Below are 21457 nucleotides of genomic sequence, written 5' to 3'. Positions count from 1 at the left end.
TTCAACATAATTTCCTGATGTACCCTAAGAAGACATCCCAGGCATAGTTACTATCATTTCAGCAGTTCACTAGTTATAAAAGGACACGTGGGAAGAGGGGGCATAAATTCGCTCCTGATAATGATTTTTGTGGGTCGAATCTTAAAGCCAAATCTGTATATATTTCCAAGAAGGAGGGACAGTTTGGTCACAGTCAGTCCAACGGCACGCCAGGCATGAACGAATATAGACTTTATCAAATAATGGATTACATTGTTGTTAAATAACAAAAATAATCTTATAAAAACATTATCTCTTCCAGTTTATGCATCACAAAATACATTTATATGAGTATGTCAGTCGGTCAAACATGGCAAATAAATAATAGTTTTCAAAACGGTTAAGTTCTAAACTAATATATCACTAGTTTGTAGAATAATCCTTTCACCGTTTACCGTGTACTAAAGTATACACGATACTGATGAACCAGTGAAACTTATAACTTTAATGTATCTTGTTAATGAAAGTAATATAGCATAGTGAACCTTACAATTTGCTTATCATTAAAACTTTCCACAAACACGGGCATACTCTAACATTTATCAACCTTTTTACTTGTCACTTACAGGTTCTAGACACTTGAAATTCTATGTACTCTTTTATAATTGCACGACATTTCAATAACACTTACCAGTCTCTTTACTGATACTATAACAGCTTTCAAGAATTTGAACTGGTACTAACACAACCCAAGACATTTATCTTTTACTACAACATTTGAAACATAACATCTAACTGAAGCACTTTAGATCTTAACTTGTCTTCTATAATGCAAGGGGCTGGCATGGACAGGTGGTTAGAGTGCTTGACTCCTAATCTGAAGATCGCCCTTTTAGCCGTGGAAGTGCTATAACGTAACGATCAATCTTACTATTCTTCGGTAAAAGAGTAGCCCAAGAGTTGGCGGTGAGTAGTGATAACTAGCTGCTTTCCCTCTAACATTACACTGCTAAATTAGGGACGGCTAGCGCAGATAGCCCTGATGTAATTTTGTGCGAAATTCAAAACAAACCTATAACTTCACCAACTCTTTACGCTTTTTAAGCATTTTCACTCATAAATTTTTAGCTACTAAACAAGTAAATGTTTGCCAGCCCTTTTTCCCATTCGTGTATTTTTAGTAACAATTTCCAAAAACTTGGACTTTAATTAACATTTTAAAACTCCCTTTGGTGACTACGATGCTTTACGTTTTATTGGTGACCGTTTTTACAAGGAATATAAGTAGTTGTTGTTGTTTTAAATTAAGCACAAAGCTGAACAATGGGTTATCTATTCTGTAACCAACACGGGTATCGAAACCCGGTTTTTAGTGTTGTAAGTCCGCAGGCATACCGCTGAGCCACTGAGGGTCCGTATAAGTTGATATGCTTCAAATGAAACAATAATTTTAAACTGTTGTAATCCAGGATATCCCTAAGTGATGGGCATTGAAGTTTTTTATTTTGTTTTCAGACACTTTTTATCTAAAACCAGTTGGAGAAAAAACATTTTATTCTCCAGATAACGATAAAACTTATTTTCTTTCTTTAGCCTACGTTTCACCATTGCTGTCATCAGGACTAGTGTTATAAGGGCTCTTGTACAATTAGCCCTGATGAAACCGCATTAGCGAAACTTTGACTGAATGTTTTTTATCATTACCTGAAGAGTGAAGGTTGTTTTTCTCAATCTTATTTTGGTATCGTGTAATTTTGGTTTTAACAACAAACGAACAAAAACTTCCTTTGAAAAATACATAGAAAGGCAGGGGAACAAACGCGCCCATGACTTGAAGTCTTTAGTTGAATGACAAAAAAATTATTTTTGAAAAAGAAGGAAAAACGTTATCAACTATTACAAGAACATTAAGTTGTTTGATTTTATTTTTTTTATATTTTTTGGGTAGGAATTTTTATTATATCTTTTCAAAATGTATCGTGAATGCCAGTTTTATTCACAATGTAATGATAAAGGGAGGCTTTGTACAATTGATTTCTGTACAGGTTCAGAAATCATTAAAACCGGTCAGTTATTGGTTAGGAATTCTAAGAATTTTAAATCATGAGACGAAAATCGCCTGTGAAAATGTAGGGTTTAACTACAACACACATCTTAAGTTCCCTTACATTTAATCAACTTTTCTGAGCCAACCAATGTAAGTTCATATTTCAATACTAAACATATATTTAGTATGCAACCATATTCATTTACGTATTCGAAATGTAATGACTAATGACAACAAAAACGATTTACTTATTATATATTTTTAATATTAAAGTAAAGGCGATAATTAAATTAAATACATTGCAATTTTACTTTTTTCTAGTAAAAATATCCCATTAATTGATAAGCTATAACATATCATATTTATTTAATAAGTAACGTTACTGTTTCTAAATTAAAAATCATTAAAAGCAATTCCAAGACGTTAGTACTAAATTAAATATATATATATTTAAAACATAATACGCACTATCGCAATAATTCCTGTCACAGGTGTACCACCAGATGGAAGCTGAAAGTTGGTTGAGTTTCTTGTTTCTTTACTACGAGGGTAAATAACGCTACCTGAAATACAATAAGAAATGTTATATTTGAAAATATTAGTTTACGTTGCTAGAGTCATTTTAATCTGTAGTTTTATTTATTCAATATTTACAATATATTTAAACTACTTTAAACATTTTATTATAAACTTAAGAAATTCTTCCAGAATATTGGACATTTCTTAGTTTTACTTGATATTTACATTGTTTAAGATATATACGAGTTTATTGTCTATATATTCCTACCTCTCGTAAGCGCTTCGGAATTGTTGTAAATTTTCATGTTAGAAAAATTCCTAGACAATGGAACCAAGCAGAACTCTTCTTGTTTCGCCATATTTTTGTAGGTTCTCTGCAATAAATGCAACCCTTAATTTTATGTACATTTGTAACAGAAGACAATTTCACAACTAGATGTGATTCACAACAAAACGTATAAGACATAACCGTACATATAAAACACCTATTAGCGAGTGCGTTGCCTATTTTCACGTTTACCATATTTGAATTTGGAAACTGTTTTTGCTGTTTGGTCAGTTTCACTGGTCAGAAGTGCAACGTCTTTATGCTGTATATCGGATAGCAGTGTATAAAAAGAACAATTTTTTTTTTTTTGCAGTTAAGACAAAAGCTACACTATGGGTATTCAAACACAGTTTCTTAGTTTTAGTATTATAAAATCTTAGACTTACCGTTGTGCCACTGGACCAAGGATATTTTAACACAATTTTTTTTCAATGTAATATAAAAATGTACACAGCTTTTTCAACAAAAGCAATTTATCGTACAACTTGGATTTATATATTTATAAAAGACAAGAAATATATGAAATTATTTATGTATGTGTATTCACGCATGCGCATTTATTCATTATACATGTATTTACATATGTGTGTTTAGATTTAGAAGTAAAGAATAAACATGTACATAATAAACGTGTGTGTGTGTTTTCTTATAGCCAAGCCACATAGGGCTATCTGCTGAGCCCACCGAGGGGAATCGAATGCCTGATTTTTAGCGTCGTAAATCCGTAGACTTAGTTTTCACCATTATTATATATTTATCTACGTTGAAAAATCTGGAAGAAGGCTTCAAATAGAGGCAAGTCTCTTATTGTTACGGTTATGATATCCATAGTAACGTGTAGGGTTTTGGGGTTTTGTTTGTTTTGAATTTCACTACTCCAGGGTTATCTGTGCTAGCCGTCGCTAATTTAGCAGTGTAAGACTAGAGGGAAAGCAGCTAGTAATCACTACCCACCGCCAACTCTTGGGCCACTCTTTTACCAACGAATAGTGGGATTGACCGTCACATTATAACGCCCCCACGGCTGAAAGGGCGAGCATGTTTGGTGCTAGGGGCATTCGAATCCGCGATCCTCAGATTACGAGGTGCCTTAACCCACCTGGCCACGCCGGACCATAACGTGTAGGGTAATTTGTCTCCATTGCCGTCGGTTTACTTACTCTGCTGACAACTGGCTCCTGCATCGTTCTTGCCTTCGCTTTCCTTTTCCTACCAGACTCGCATTTTCATCTTCTTACAGACAACACTAGCCCATTCGGTCCAAAACATACGTCAGTAATGTAACATAGACATGTAAACTTTACCTCGTGTGGTGTAAGGAAGATTTTTCAATCTTCGAACACTCTTAGCGATTATTTTTTTTCTTCGGAAACATTTAAACTAATACCAAAGTAACTGCCAAGAAATAAAGGTAGAAAGAAAGCTTACCGCAAAAAACTGAAACGAAACAACTCCATTACAAATCCTCATAACCAAACCATATTGCATAAAATTTCTTCTACGGACAATATGAAAAACATAGGTATAATTATATATTTCTTTTGATCTATTAATGAGCTTACACACACACCAAAAAACTATAAAAATTCAATAATTTTAACATTTCTCATTACTTTTTGTTTTTACGACACCTCTGAATCAATAAATAATATATTTTCATATAATATTCTCTAATAATATTAACATATTTTATCGTCGTTATTGTTTTTTAAATTAGTATAATCAAAATTAGCTAGGAAAATTACTAAATTCTGTTCTATGATATTGTAAACATAAAAAGAAAATTTATTTTTAAGAGTGCAAATTTTGATCATTTGTGATGTTCCAAATTCCTCCTCGTCGCACCAAACATGCTCGCCCTTTCAGCCGTGGGAGCGTTATAATTTAACGGCCAATCCAACTATTCGTTGGTAAAAGAGTAGCCCAAAAGATGGTTATGGGTGGTGATGACTAGCTGCCTTCCCTCTAGTCTTATACTGCTAAATTAGGGACGGCTAGCGCAGGTAGCCCTCGTGTAGCTTTGCGTGGAATTCAAAACAAACCAAAGCAAACCAAATTCCTATAAAATACGAAACTACAGTGTATTTGTTTGAAGTTCAGTATTATACATGTTCTTTATATTAGTTCAAAAACATTTTAATTCTTCAAATTATAAATGACGTAGTGTTTTATGACAGTATTGAAACCACTCGTCGTGTTATGCGCTTATTATTTTCTGGAGGTCTTCTTGAGTAATATAACTTAAAGCGACAGTCAATTAACAATAGTTTGACATTGAACTTGGCCTTAACTTTTATCAGAGAAAAACTCCCTTAATAATGTCATTAATAATTTGTGACACAATGCTAATGAAACTTATGATATTAAATCAATCGATCAGTATTGTATTATAATGTACAATATTTAACGTTTTAAACAAGTGTTATATTAATTTTATCAGTCATCCTCCGATGACTTAATTGTCAGTCTCACGACTTATAATGCTAAAAGTTGGGTTTCAATACCCATGATGGCACAATACAGATAGCCTATTGTATAGTTCAGTGTTATATAAGAAAACTAAAGTCTGTTTACTTTTGTCTGTAACGTATTTACCGTTATACATTTATTTTAACACCTACGTTTTTTCAGTTTGATGCACGTGACCCATATTGTTGGATGTATATTGCTCAAGTCCTACCTGTTTTCTTAATTTGTAGAAGATTCTTGTGAGCAAAAATTACCTATATGTAATTTACGCGTTTTCGAACGTTGTTGAACGTTCGAAAATCTTGCGTGAATCGTATAAAAGCAGCTAGTCGAGAGACAGTTATACATTGTTTATTAGCTACAGTCGGTATGCTATAAGCCTCGGAAGCTATAATTGTGATTAAGTTTATTGATCGAAAAACTATAACATTTGATCAGGAACGAACTAATCAACTTCAGAGAATTAACTTCGGGCGTTAGTATTTCTACAAGTACATTAGATATCTACTTTCCTTTGTGAAAAGTAAGCTCGTAAACCCCTATAGCGTAAACAAAAATAGAGTTAGCTTGCATTTTCTTCAAGTAAAGTATATCTATGTATCAACATGAAAGCAATTTGCACCTCGTGGACCAAGATATTGTTTGTAAATTTTTCACTTGAATTAATTATTTGAAATAAATATTTGTATCAATCGTTTTTATAAATTGTATTTTCTTGTATATTAAAATATATTTGTGTTAAAAAGCAATACTGTGTGTATCAATCTGGTTGGCAAATAGCATAAATTTCACACATAGCCACATTCAAATAACTTTTAAATTAAAATTAAAATTCCTAGTTATTTGAGATCGTCATACCTAATATACTAAATCGGAGACTCATCCAAGATAAATTGTAATATGTAATATATCATAGAAAGGTTAACTTTCAGAATTTAATTATTATGTGAGTTTATTCTTACATTTTCTATTGAGAGGTGATTGGTTTACTCCAAGAACACTCATGGCATAATGGTTAGCATTCTCCGACTGTGTATTTGATGATTCTTCTTATCGTAGTAATTTGCTTCTCAGTTTGAAGCAATAGGTGTGTTGTAAGAGTGGCAGTCAAATGCAACGATTTGTTGACGGTCCTTTGTGAAACTTTGCGGGGAAATTCTGAAACAAACAAACACTGTTTAATATTCATATTTTATTTAATTGTGATTGTTATTAATCGAGTGTCTAGAGTGACAGTGAATAAATCCTGTCCTGTGCGTGTTGAGCACGAATGAAATTCTTCTCTAAAAATAAAACTGCTTGTATTAAAGCCATATGTTTCATCACATAAATTATTCAACACAAACAATAGAACCTGCAAGATCGTACAAAATAGAAATCGAGCTTGGTTCTTATTTCTAGACATGTAAATATAAATAAAAACTCAAAATACACCTCTCTGTATGAATTGCTGTAAAGAAATATGTTCTGTAAAAGAGGCAAGTTTTATGTAAATTTTCTCACACCTGTATTTTCACGCAACGTACAAGTTCACTGAGATTTTGTTTTTTTTATTCACTTTTATGTTCCGGAACCAAACAAATTATAGTATGGCCCCATTTTTAAACTGTTAAGTTATCAACAACTGATTTCGTAACGCAACTTTGGTTTTGGCTTGGTTTGTTTTGAATTTCATGTAAAGCTACACGAGGGCTATCTGCGTTAGCCGTCCCTAATTTAGCAGTGTAAGACTAGAGGGAAGGTGGCTAGTCCTCACCACCCACCGCCAATTTTTAGGCTACTCTTTACCAACGAATAATGGGATTGACCGCACATTATAACGCCCCACGGCTGAAAGGGCGAGCATATTTGGTGTGACGGGAATTCAAACCTGCGACCAGTAGATTGCGAGTCGAGTGCCTTTACCACCTGGCTATGCTGGTCCATGAGATGTAAGTATGTCACTTGTTTGATATATCTTGGTAAAAGCAAAATTAAAAACACTTTTTACGTTGGCCCATAAACCCAGTGACACAGTAGTATATTTAGGGACTTACAGCGCTAGAAACCGGGTTTAAATACCCTTGATGAGCTAAGCACAGAAGACCCATTGTTTAGCTTTATGCTTAATTACAAACTATTTTAATGTTACTTTTATTTATAAAAATTCATTCATTGTTGCCCGCCCAGTAACTCAGCAGTATACTTGAGGGCTTATATCGATAAAATTCAGGGTCTAATCCTTGTTGTGGGAACGTTACTTATAGTCACTGTATAGTTTTTCCTTTAATAACAAACAAGCATCAAGCGCTTTAAATCCTTTTTGAATAATAAAAAAGCAATTCGTCGCTATATGAAATGCGTTAATTAATCTTTTTTGATAATGCTTTAAAACGTTAGAAGATTAATGGTTTATTTTTAAGTGCAAAGATTCCAAGTTGATTAACTGTGGGATTGAGCTGATGAACGAGTTTTATGGGTAACACGTTTAAGATTCATTACATTTCTTAAACTCAATTAATACTGAAACCTTCTCCGTCCAGAAATTGACCTCTCCTCCAGAACGTCAGTTTCATTTCCATTCGAAATAGACTTTCTCAATGTATAATATTTTTGTTGCAGTAATTCTATATAGGCTATATTTTGAAAGTAAAATAGTAAAAGCAGATTCAATAAGGCAAATATTTCACTCATGCGCAGTATCCCACAATGCTATTCGGTAACTGTTGTTCACTTTCGTTACATAGGCCGTAGCCTACATCATATTAAGCAGACTTTTATTCTACAAAGTGTAATTTTAACTGTTTCTTCAAGTTTGAAAGATAATTGAAATTTAATGAAACAGTAAACATTTTGTAAAAAAGAATAATTCCAAATTTTAGTTACTTATTGCTTTAATTGTTACTTACACATTTATATTTATCTGTAGGTTATTTACTTACTTATTTTGTTTTCATGTTTCGTAATTTTGTGTTTGTTTGTAGACCAGATGCACCAAAAAAGCGACACATCGCGAGAGACCAATCTGACGTAATTGTTTAGCATGCCTAAACATGTCTAATTGTCGAATAAACTCTTTTTGGGATAGTGTGATTGCTATGAGAAAAATGGTCAAACCCACTATTAGGTCAAAGAAGAGTAGCCCAAAAGATGCAGGTAGAGTATTTATCTAATTGTATTCTCTCTGGTCTATCCGATAAAATATAGAGACAGATAGCCCCTATACAGTAGCTTTGTGCGAAAATTCTAGAAATACATACGTCACGAATCTGGTGATTGTCATAAAAATGTCTCACTAAGATACTTCGATTAAAATTAAATTCACAGTCAAAAGCATTATGTTTTTTAATGTGACACACTTTATTGGAGTGCTTTAACGGTTTTGGTTTTCGATGTAAATAAATATATACCTAAATGTGTCCATTAAGAATTATTTACTGTCACCAAGAGATTATTGTAATATTTTGGGAATCAACATGAGAAAGGTTCTTATCAATAGCCTAGACTACGCCTAAGATTATTAGAAATTATCAACAGTTAATCAGTTATGCAACTAAACAATGATTAAAGAAGTACTTTAAATCAACCAAGAAATATTTTTATGAATACATGTGTACGACACAAGTTATTTAATTTATTACATGTTCTTGTTACAGACTACTGTTTGCAGTTCATTTAAATAAACTTATATTTCTTATTTTCAAACTGCTTAATTTTGATTCTCAACTTTACATGTTACAACTATCTTTTTCTCGTGGCCCTCCACGTTCCTCGGATGTTCAACAGTAAGATTGAGGTCTTATAAAGCAAAACGATTTACATCATCTTAATGTTTGCAAATAAGCGTGAAATTGAAAACAAATGAGTGCTAATATAAACGTTTACAGTAGTAGTAAATCAAACAGTTCTAATATAAATGTTTACAGTAATAGTAAATCAAACAGTTCTAATATAAATGTTTACAGTAGTAGTAAATAAAACAGTTCTTATATAAATTTTTACAATAGTAGTAAATCAAACAGTTCTAATATAAATGTTTACAATAGTAGTAAATCAAACAGTGATTTTTTGTGTGCTTTCTCTTTTTAATATATTTACCTACTAATGTTAATTTTTACAAAAGGCTAGAAAGTTATTTATTATGTTAAATGTTAATAGTGACTTTGCAATGGAAAAGGGAATGGATAACCACAATAAATATTACATTTACGTTCGATCCACAATAGGTGTTCATATCGATGTATATTAACGGTGTAACTAGTTATAGACAAACCTAAGTTTTTAGCGTATATTATGCAGCAGACTATGATTGTTTTTCGTATGTAATTATCGTTTTATCAACAGATTTATCCAGAATGACTTTCTTATGAACAGTATCAGAATAAAACTGTTAAGTAATATTTGTATAAGCTTAAACTATGTCAGTAAATATTGTACAAGTTTCATACGATTGATAGTTGGTAAGGACTATTCAACAATTGATCAATGATTTCACAGCCACTAACGAGTAACGTTTATTTTAAATGATATAGGTACTATCGTTACATTAGGCCGGAGTCGGTCAGATACCACCGTGTAGACAGAAACTCATGAAGATAACATTAAAAGAAATAAATACCAATATAACTCGAAAGTAAAAGTTGCAAAAAATCAAAATTCACTTTAGCAGCTCCAAAGACACAAGTCACAATCTCTTTAACGGTCTGCTAAAAATAATTTATAGCCATCCAAGTTTTTAAAGTATCTTATAATTTTGTCAGTTTAATATATGGTTCAAACCTAACAAAACAATCCACATAAAGTACTTTTAACTTATCTGTATAAGCAATTTTTTCATAGTTTAAAAAAAATCAAAGCAAATCCACTCAGATTTATGGCTACCATAATTACAAATCGCGAATGCCAATATCACACTTCCCACAGATCACGTGATTTGGAAAAGTCTGATAATAAAGTATTCCAATAACTTATGGACACCACGTACCATTTTAATACCAACTATGATATTGATTTTTGTCACTGGATTTCCAGTCATCTTTTAAAAAGATTATTTTTCTTGCTTTAAAAAAACAGAGTCAAAATTTACAGATATAATGAAATTCCCGGATATTTAACTTATCAAAATGGCTGTGACTTTCAATCACCTTAAATTCTGAGATAAGCTTTTGAGATACGTTTCTTCCCATTTTGAAAACATTATACAACAAAAAGAATAGCGATACATTGGTCGATTCTTTGAAAACACCTTCATGTTTACTTAAATAGATGATTTGTTTAAGGCACGGTATGGCCAGGTCGTTAAGGCACTCGACTCGTAATCCGAGGGTCGCACGTTCTAATCACACCGAATAGGCTTTCTCCAACTTTTGAGCTATTTTTTACCAACAAATACTGAGATTAGCCATTGGTGGTGTTGACTAGCTGTCTTCCACTGCTAAATTATGGATGGCTAGCGCAGATAACCCTCGTGTAGCTTTGCACAACATTAAAAAAAAAATCCAAACAGCTTCAGTTAATGGAAAGATATAGTTCTGCTTATGACGTACCAGATAACACGCGCATAACATTCGACAGTTGCTCTTCTATTCGATTACATGTTATAGAATAAATGTTGAAAATTATTTTCACAAATTGATAAGAAATATTACGAACAAAATATTGTGTGGACAAGTTTTAACGTTTTACTCTAAATAATTTAGTTATACTTCTAATTCTAATTCTTAATAATTCAGTTATAATTCTAATTCTTAATAATTCAGTTATAATTCTAATTCTTAATAATTCAGTTATATTTTTAATTCGAATTCTAATTCGTAATAATTCGAATTCGAATTCATAATAATTCTAATTCTAATTCTTAATAATTCAGTTATAATTCTAATTATAATTCGTAATAATTCTAATTATAATTCGTAATAATTCTAATTAAAATTCTTAATAAATCAGTTATAATTCTAATTATAATTCGTAATAATTCTAATTAAAATTCTTAATAAATCAGTTATAAATATAATTAAAATTCTTAATAAATCAGTTATAAATATAATTAAAATTCTTAATAATTCAGTTATAATTATGATTACAATTATAATTCTTAATAATTCAGTTATAATTATAATTCTTAATAATTTAGTTATAATTCTAATTCTTAATAATTCAGTTATAATCATATTTCTTAATAATTCAGTTATAATTCTAATTCTTAATAATTCAGTTATAATCATATTTCTTAATAATTCAGTTATAATTATAATTCTTAATAATTCAGTTATAATTATAATTATAATTCTTAATAATTCAGTTATAATTATAATTATTAGAAATTCAGTTATAATTATAATTATTAGAAATTCAGTTATAATTATAATTCTTAATAATTCAGTTATAATTATAATTCTTAGAAATTCAGTTATAATTATAATTATAATTCTTAATAATTCAGTTATAATTATAATTCTTAGAAATTCAGTTATAGTTATAATTATAATTCTTAATAATTCAGTTATAATTTTAATTATAATTAAAATTCTTATTAATTCAGTTATAATTATAATTATAATTCTTAATAATTCAGTTATAATTCTAATTCTAATTATACTTCTTATTAATTCAGTTATAATTCTAATTATAATTATAATTCTTAATAATTCATTTATAACTCTAATTCTTAATAATTCAGTTATAATTATAATTCTTAATAATTTGGTTATAATTATAATTCTTAATAATTCAGTTATAATTTTAATTATAATTAAAATTCTTATTAATTCAGTTATAATTCTAATTATAATTCTTAATAATTCAGTTATAATTCTAATTCTAATTATACTTCTTATTAATTCAGTTATAATTCTAATTATAATTATAATTCTTAATAATTCAATTATAACTCTAATTCTTAATAATTCAGTTATAATTATAATTCTTAATAATTTGGTTATAATTATAATTCTTAATAATTCAGTTATAATTTTAATTATAATTAAAATTCTTATTAATTCAGTTATAATTATAATTATAATTCTTAATAATTCAGTTATAATTCTAATTCTAATTATACTTCTTATTAATTCAGTTATAATTCTAATTATAATTATAATTCTTAATAATTCAATTATAACTCTAATTCTTAATAATTCAGTTATAATTATAATTCTTAATAATTTGGTTATAATTATAATTCTTAATAATTCAGTTATAATTTTAATTATAATTAAAATTCTTATTAATTCAGTTATAATTATAATTATAATTCTTAATAATTCAGTTATAATTCTAATTCTAATTATACTTCTTATTAATTCAGTTATAATTCTAATTATAATTATAATTCTTAATAATTCAATTATAACTCTAATTCTTAATAATTCAGTTATAATTATAATTCTTAATAATTTGGTTATAATTATAATTCTTAATAATTCAGTTATAATTTTAATTATAATTAAAATTCTTATTAATTCAGTTATAATTCTAATTATAATTCTTAATAATTCAGTTATAATTCTAATTCTAATTATAATTCTTATTAATTCAGTTATAATTCTAATTCTAATTATAATTCTTATTAATTCAGTTATAATTCTAATTCTTAATAATTCAATTATAACTCTAATTCTTAATAATTCAGTTATAATTATAATTCTTAATAATTTGGTTATAATTATAATTCTTAATAATTCAGTTATAATTTTAATTATAATTAAAATTCTTATTAATTCAGTTATAATTTTAATTATAATTCTTAATAATTCAGTTATAATTTTAATTATAATTCTTAATAATTCAGTTATAATTCTAATTATAATTCTTATTAATTCAGTTATAATTCTAATTATAATTATAATTCTTAATAATTCAATTATAACTCTAATTCTTAATAATTCAGTTATAATTATAATTCTTAATAATTTGGTTATAATTATAATTCTTAATAATTCAGTTATAAAGGTAGATTGTTGGGGTGGATTTGTTTATGCCACCGTTTTTGGTTTGGCAGCTTAGAGATACCAAATTGATAACATTTACAGATCACCTAAATAACGTTGATCAATCTGAAGCTATGAAACTAAACAAGACAACTGTCTATCTTTCTCAGACGAAATTGTAAAAAGAAATAATAATAGAGCTATATTTGTACAACTATTTACAGAAAATCTCACTCAGTTTATATGCTGTCACATCAAATATCGTAGCACCCAAGTTCTCAAAAGTTAACAGGTTTTTATACTCATATAAACCGTGCATGTAACATTTGTTCCGATACAGTGATTTAAAGAAACGAATTTAATTATATAAAAGTCTTTGGTAATGACGGAAGTTACACCGTTGGCGTAATTGAACGTTTAATACAAAGAAAATACAATTTAAATTTAAATTAGGAATGCAGTAGACGAAGCAGTGTTTGTGATAAGAAAAGAAACAATATTGTGATATTGACCTACGTAAACGTTGTAACTGGGTGAGTTACCAATGTATTTAAAAGGCATGTTTTTTCCCTCATTTTATTAAAAGTATAATAATACTTCTTAGCACTAAATATACAGTAAGTATTATACACAAAATGTATGTATGAAATTAGATTTGATTATAAAAAATATTGGCCAAATTAAACGTAATTTGAAATACCGCATTAATTGACGTTAACGTTTTGCACGTGAGGAAAAGACTTCAATTTGTCTGCTGACCCAACGCATTGTAGAAACAGGTCACTCAATACAGCGACATAAAACAATAATTTTAAATGAACTCAATACAGTAAATGACTTAATATCAAACAATCTATTGACGTTTTGTGTTGTATATTGAGTTCATACGTGCAGTATTCATGCCATCCAAGTGAATTACAGTGAGTTTGACCATTCTTATATAAAATTTCGCTGTTCGGGTAGATTGTTTTTTACTTTTGATCATGGTGTTGGAAGCTGTCAAAATATGTTAATTCATTTTAAGTTTTATTTTATTGCGTAACGTAAATTGTTTTCCTCACTTTTTTAAACTAAAGTTTATTGTATAACAATGTCCTGTTTATATTTTATATCCATATGTTTTATCGTCTTTTGAGCCTAGCATGGCCAGGTGGTTAAGGCACTCGACTCGTAATCTGAGGTTCGTGAGTTCAAATCCCCGTTACGCCAAACATGCTCTCCCTTTCAGACGCCTTATAATGTTTCAGTCAATCCAACTATTCGTTGATTAACCCTCATACATACGGTGGGGGTCAAAAATGGGCCCACTTGTGTTTAAGTTGTTATAGAAATATCAAAGGTGTGACTTTCGGGCCTAAAAATGTACCTAATTTAATCTATACTAATAACATACTATACTAATACGTTTTACATGTATTTTATGCAAATGGGGTATTACACCCCTTGTCTAATGTCGAAATTCACGTTTTCCACATTGGGGGTCATTTTTGACCCCCGTTTAAAAAACTCAATTACAATTCTGGTAAACAATCAAATAATATATTGATATGAAATTTTGTGTTCTAGAACATTCTAGAACACTCTATAAATGTTCTCGAGCATTCTAGAATATTCTTATCTACGTTGCATAGAGAGCCCTCAATCGATGATGAATCAGGAAACCTGAAATAATATCATACTATAACTCCACCAAAGGAGGAGTCGATACACTAGACCAAATAGTTAGATTCTTTTCCACAAAAAGAAAGACCAGAAGGTAGCCAATGGCACTATTTTATAACATTCTTGATGCTGCCGCATACAATGCTTACCTTCTCTATCGCCAGCGCCATCCAGAATTCACATCAAAGTACCAAAAAAGAGCAAGACGTGAATTTCTGAAGTTGCTTACTGATGAATTACTGCCTGAAGAAGATACAAATGAAGTGATCCCTCCAAAAGACAAAAAGTTGCTGAAGAGAACGTTAGGAAATGGTGTCAAATATGCGCACGTGATTCAAGGAAAAAAACTTCTTCAAAGTGTATCAAATGTAGTAAAATGGCTTGCAATGACCATAAAGTTACCCAGAGTGTATGCATAAATTGTATAGAATAAATATTTTGTCCAAATTTATACTTTGCTTATAAGAAAATAATTTTTTTTAATATTTTTGGTGGGGGTCAAAAATGACCCTCAGTGTGGGCAACGTAATTTTTTTTAGTGTGTGTACTAGGGTTAAAAATAATAGCCCAACGGTTGGTGGCGATAACTTTTCCTCTAGTCTTACACTGTTAAATTAAGGACGGCTCGTGCATATAGCCCTCGTATAGCTTTGCACGAAATTCAAACCAATCTTCTGTTTAGTTTTAAGGGAGGCTGATACCTTTTCAAAAGTCTGCTCTGTCGTGGGAACGAAAGAGCGTCGTCCGGGTAGACAAAATACCAATCACAATAGTTTTATTTCGAAACCCAAGGTGTGCAATCCAGAATGGTTACATAAGTCAACCAACTCGAGGACCTTTACAATATAAGCAAGAAATAAATTACACTGAGTCCCATTCTACAGAAAAGGATATACACTTTATAAACAATTATTTACGTGAAGACTTATATTGAACTAACATTTGTCAACGTGAAGGATTATACTTCCGTCAATATTGATTGATATAGAGGTTTATATTTTTAATAAACTTTCTTATTTCCATAATGTTTATAACCTGAACACCTTATCTATATTACTCAGTTTACTTTAAACTTTTGTACTACATGGTTATAGTTCCTCCTGGTAATACTATTAGTTAAGGGAAATAATTTCTTTATTTATTTGTTTTGAAATTAAGCACAAAGCTACACACTAGGTTATCTGTGTTCGGCCCACCAGAGGTATCGAAACCCGGTTTCTAGCGATATGAGTCTGCAGACATACCGCTGTGCCAGGGTGTAAGAGAAAGTAGCAGTTAAACCTTACATGGCGTTAGTGTAGAGCAAGTCATGCACGTGTATATAAATACTTTTCCAGTGTTCTTGTATATCACGAAAACTTAGCTGAAGAACCGGAACAACTGGAAAAACCTGGAACTCTCTGGAACAGTCTCGACACCGGAACACTTTGATGTCTGGGACAATGAGCAACTTATGTTCAAGAGACATCAAGAGACATAATGGGATTGACCGCACATTATAACGCCTCCACGGCTGAAAGGGCGAACATGTTTGGTGCGACGGGGATTCGAACCTGCGACCCTCAGATTACAAGTCAAACGCCTTAACCCACCTGGCCATGCCGGGCCTAACATGTCGCAACCCATTTGCTAGTGTATAGCTTAGTTAATTAGAAAATTTCGTTGAAGCATGTGTTTATTTTAAAGTGGTACATTGGCTCTGAGAAAGCCAAGTCGAATTATTTGTTTAATATTACCCAACAGGTCCATGGGTCTGTCACTAGTCCATATGGAAGTGTTGTTGTAAAGTGTTTGTTTATTTTAGTTCTTTCACTTTACTTGTAATGGATAACTATGTTACTGAGTTATTCCAATAACAAGCATTTTATCTTTCTTTGCTTCTCTCCGGATTCCCACTGCTAGATTACATGTTACTTTGATTTGCTGATACGGCAACAGTAGCAAATTATCGTAATTTTATAAGCAACATAAAAGTGAAAAGAGATAAAAATGACTAATAAAGCTAGCCACGCTATCAGAAATTTTCAAAGCAAAATCCACAATTCAATATCAGAAATAGACTAAAAAATAATGCATCACATCAATAGATGAAACATATTTTTATGAGTCAACGTCAGTTTTGTTTTATTAATTATATTATATAAACAGATAATTTTATGTTTATGGGATGTTTGTGTATTTTTTGTGAGTATTTTGTATTATGTCTTTATCTCATTCACAAAATGAGGTTAACATAAAAATAACTTTCATAAATATTCACATAATATTATATACCAGTACCTCGACTTCTCAGAAAGGAGGACCTGCTGGTATAGCAGTAAGTCTACGGATTTACAACGTTAAAATCAGCGTTCGATACCCCTCGGTGAGCTCATCAGATAGTCCGTGGCTGTGCTACAAGAAAAGATACACACACATAAAGATGTGTTACATTTACAATGAAAGAAGAGAAAATAAAGGTGTTGATGAGTCCTTTCATGATAAAGGTTTGTCCTGAAAAGTATTATCTATCACCTTTATATATTTTAAAATTTGATTCCTCTAAATTTTGATTGTATTTGCTGAAAGTGAGAGAGTTGCTTTAGCTCTTCGTTATTGCGTTCAAATAAACCGTAAATTTACGGCCTGTATTAAGTGTGAATTTTTTGCTTGTAATTAAGCACAATGTTACACAATGAGATATCATTGGTCTGCCAAGTATAGATATTGAACCCGGATTCAAGCGTCGTAATTCCGCAGATATACCACCATCCCTAGTTGGAGAGGGAGTGCATTAGGTGTGTAACACAGTTTATATTTTATATTTTGAAATATTTCATAATAAAAACCATAATCAAAATAGATTAAATGTACTAAAATGTTAGTTATAGCGGTAAATATCGCTAATTTTCATGCTTTGTTGTTGTTTATTTGTGATTACAACTGAAATGAGTATATTTTATTGATTTTACAACAGTTAGACATATAACAAGTTTTTATTATAAAACATCAAAAGAAAAACAATTTCTTTAGAAAAAGTAACAGTTTTGTACAGGAAAACTTAGAAAAGACGAGAATACATGACTTACTGCCGTTGAAAATATTTAATATTCAATACTATGTTAAACTGATTTCTTTCAAAGATTACATATCTTATAAAAAAGAATGAATAACATGAAAGTTGAGGCCAATAAATATGAATTTAAAATATAAAAAATGTTAATCTGTCATTTTAACACACATGTTGTTCCCTAATTTCCATCACATTTATCATAAAACACACTTTAATTGACCTAAACCTTTTCAATCAATAACTGTATGAAACTGCTGTATATTTGAAAATATTCTTAAGTAAAAAAATATTGGTTTTAACATTTAACTGTTTGCTTAAAAAATGTAGCATCTTTGAAAAAACTAGCGGTAAATTTTAATCTATTCATATTAGATAAAATAAATGCCCTCCAGTAAGTCAGCGGTATGTTTGCGGACTTACAACGCTAAAAACCGGATTTCGATACCCGTGGTAGGCAGAGCACAGATAACCCGTTGTGTAGCTTTGTGCTTAATTCAAAACAACAACAATAAAATAAAATAAACTTTCGAAACAATATTTCGTTACTAAGTAAATATAGTTAACAATAACGATATAACCTAAATGGAATGTGCAAATATCAATCAAATGAAGGGCATCCATGTTTACGAGTTACAATAAAATAAATCAACTGGACAGACTGGCTTCGAGTTTGTTAAATTGTGAAATGTATTAGAAAAAGTGAAGAGTTTGGCAGCTGTAACTCATATACGTATTTTCCTTTCATTTGCGGTTTCCTACAGTATGCACTTAAATTTAAAAATACAGTACAAATGTAAGTAAAAAAAAGAATTTAATATATAACAATCTAATATGATATTTTGAAGAATCAAAAATATTTTGTGAATTAAAAACCTTCGGCAAGCTTGAGGTTATAACTGCAAACGTGTGAAAAGATTTGGAATGAAAAATCAGCACATGTCAAACTTAAAGGCGTATTTTGGGTTTGTATTTATCCTATGTTACCAAAGACATTAAAAGCTCACCTACCTCCACTTAATATAAATATAAATTCCATGGTGTAATGCTGCGTAAGAAATCAGAGTCAAAATACTATTAAAATACTTTCAAAATTGTTGCTTATTAAATGCAGCTTATACCATATAAATTTCCGAGACACATCAGTTTCTTTTTCAAACATTAACACAATTGTGATGAGAAACTACGAATTTACTGAACATGCAGTAAACATGAAAAATCGGCACAGAATTTCAAATTAATCATTATTTGATTTTTTTTTCCTCTGCCACTACTCAGAATTTTAACATAGAGAACAGGACTGTAGTTCAATTCTTCTATTGTAGAGCTCTAGTTTGTATTAGGTATAAATCTTTGGGAAAACAACGAAAGAAATAAGTTACTAGAGCATTGATTTGTGTTTTGTTTTTGAAATAAGTGGATTATTACAAACATAGAGTGGTTTAATAATGTTATATATGTGATCTACTTTACTTGGCTTTGTTCATTAGTAACAATAATGTTCTAGACACTGAATGTTATGCTCTTCGGATTGACGAAATTCTATGAATTTTTACTTCTTTCAGCATGATAATGTATCGTTTCACAGTGACAGCAGTATGCAACTATAGTGTGACATGAATAGAGCCCAGAACGCAAAAAAAATGTTCTCGAATGTTTTGGAACGCCGACTGAGAGGCGAAAAAGAGACACGTCGAAAAATATCATTACACGTAAAGCTTCTTTGTAAAAGGAGTAATGACTTATTTTAATAAACATGTGGTGATGTTAGCAGCAAGATTCAGTAGCAAATCACACACTGTAGTTAATACCAAAGATGGACATACTCATTGAAAGAGGCATCAGTAGCAACTATAACACAATATTTTTGATATCGTACAGATGGGTAACTAGCTGACGAACTATGTTTAAATTACCATGTAAGTTTTTATTATTTCTTACTTACTTGAATGGCAAAAAAATCGATCTTACAAACGGGTTCCTATGAAGTTACATGTTCTCGTTTTAAAGCGTAAGAAGGTTTTTTTTTTAACAAACATTTATTATCCGACTAAATATTAAACTGAAGAACGTGGATTTGTTTGTTTGCTTGTTTTTAATTTCGCGCTAATATACTTAATGGTTATCTGCGCTAGTCGTCCTTAATTTAGCAGTGTAAAGCTAGAGGGAAGGCAGCTAAACATCACCATCTACCGTCAACTCTTAGGGTACTCTTTCACCAACGAATAGTGGGATTGATTGTCACATTATAACGCTCCCACTGCTGAAAGGGAGCATGTTTTTATGGATAGCTTAACAAACACTAGTATAATTAAAACCAGCATTTATTTCTTATGGATGGTGTAATAAACAATAATATCATTAAAACCAGCATATGATTCTTACGGATAGTGGATTGATCGTCACATTATAACACCCTACTGCTGAAAGGGCGAGCATGTTTTCACTCGGTATTTCTTATTTCCTTTATCTATAAATATAATTTATTGAAGCGTTCATTAGACTAAATTATTAATATCTTTCCGTAGAAAAGTTCCATTAAATGTATTATTCTATCCATAAAAATATACTTAGTTCGTTACTGTATTTTATGCATCTGTGGTAATGCAATGAAGTGCTTAAAATAAGACCACCAATTCAATCAGTAACAGCAAATATACAAAATATTGTTTCTTCTATTTTAGAAATCAGTAAGTATTGGTCGCGACATATCCTTATAAATTTTAATCCGGTTTCATTTTATTGTGCGGCTCGTCATGGCCAGGTGCTTAAGGCACTCGATTCGTAATCTGAGGGTCACGGATTCGAATCCACCGTCACACTCTTGCTCTTTCAACTGTGGGAGCGTTATAATTTGACTGCCAATCCCATTATTCGTTGGTAAAAGAGTAGCCCAAGAGTTGGCGGTGGGTGGTGATGATTAGCTGCCTTCCCTCTAGTCTTACACTGCTAAATTAGAGACAGCTAGTGCAGATGGCCCTCGAGTAGCTTTGCGCAAATTCAAAATACACAAAACCATTATATTGTACATATTCAAGAAATATCCAAGTAAGGTCTAAATTATTTTGGTATAGTAAATTTCCATGCAATTCTCATTGAGACACAAAATAATTCTATCTAACTGCAATAGCTTCTTTTTAACAAGCAGCTGCAACGAAGTTTCATGGTCAAAATATGTTGTTTTTTCTCAAGCCTAACATAGTTTCGTAACTGGTTAAAGAAACATGGTAATTTCTTATTTATAAATGCACATGTAAAACATGTTTCAGTTAATAGATCAGAATACAAAGCTATACAAATTGACATGCACACTTCTGTTGACTTTCTCATACTGAGTTCGTCAATTTAAACACGATTTATGCATTATTAAACTTCTAGAAAATAGATGGAAAACATACAATGCATCCTTCTGCATATTGTAACCTCTACCGGAGCTGCAAAATGGCACAAATAAAATAAAATTTGGTGACATTTAATGATTTTGAATACTCTGTCTA

At 30.5% G+C, this 21457-nt stretch overlaps 1 protein-coding gene across 1 annotated transcript in view; it reads right to left on the bottom strand.

Annotated features, from left to right (window-relative positions):
* LOC143246493 (inactive ubiquitin carboxyl-terminal hydrolase MINDY-4B-like) overlaps positions 1–21457 on the bottom strand; it is a 91408-nt gene that overhangs the window by 34864 nt on the left and 35087 nt on the right. Inside the window, exons 2-5 of the mRNA XM_076493343.1 lie at positions 17192–17305; positions 6305–6500; positions 2814–2919; positions 2495–2589 (exon numbers count right to left, since the gene is read on the bottom strand). Coding sequence (XP_076349458.1) covers positions 2495–2589; positions 2814–2904 — 186 coding nt within the window. The 5' untranslated portion in view covers positions 2905–2919; positions 6305–6500; positions 17192–17305. The remainder of the gene's footprint in view (positions 1–2494; positions 2590–2813; positions 2920–6304; positions 6501–17191; positions 17306–21457) is intronic.

Source organism: Tachypleus tridentatus, chromosome 1, assembly GCF_004210375.1.
Source record: "Tachypleus tridentatus isolate NWPU-2018 chromosome 1, ASM421037v1, whole genome shotgun sequence".
NCBI classification, from domain to species: Eukaryota; Metazoa; Arthropoda; class Merostomata; order Xiphosura; family Limulidae; genus Tachypleus; species Tachypleus tridentatus.
This window is presented reverse-complemented; position numbering and strand designations above follow the sequence as displayed.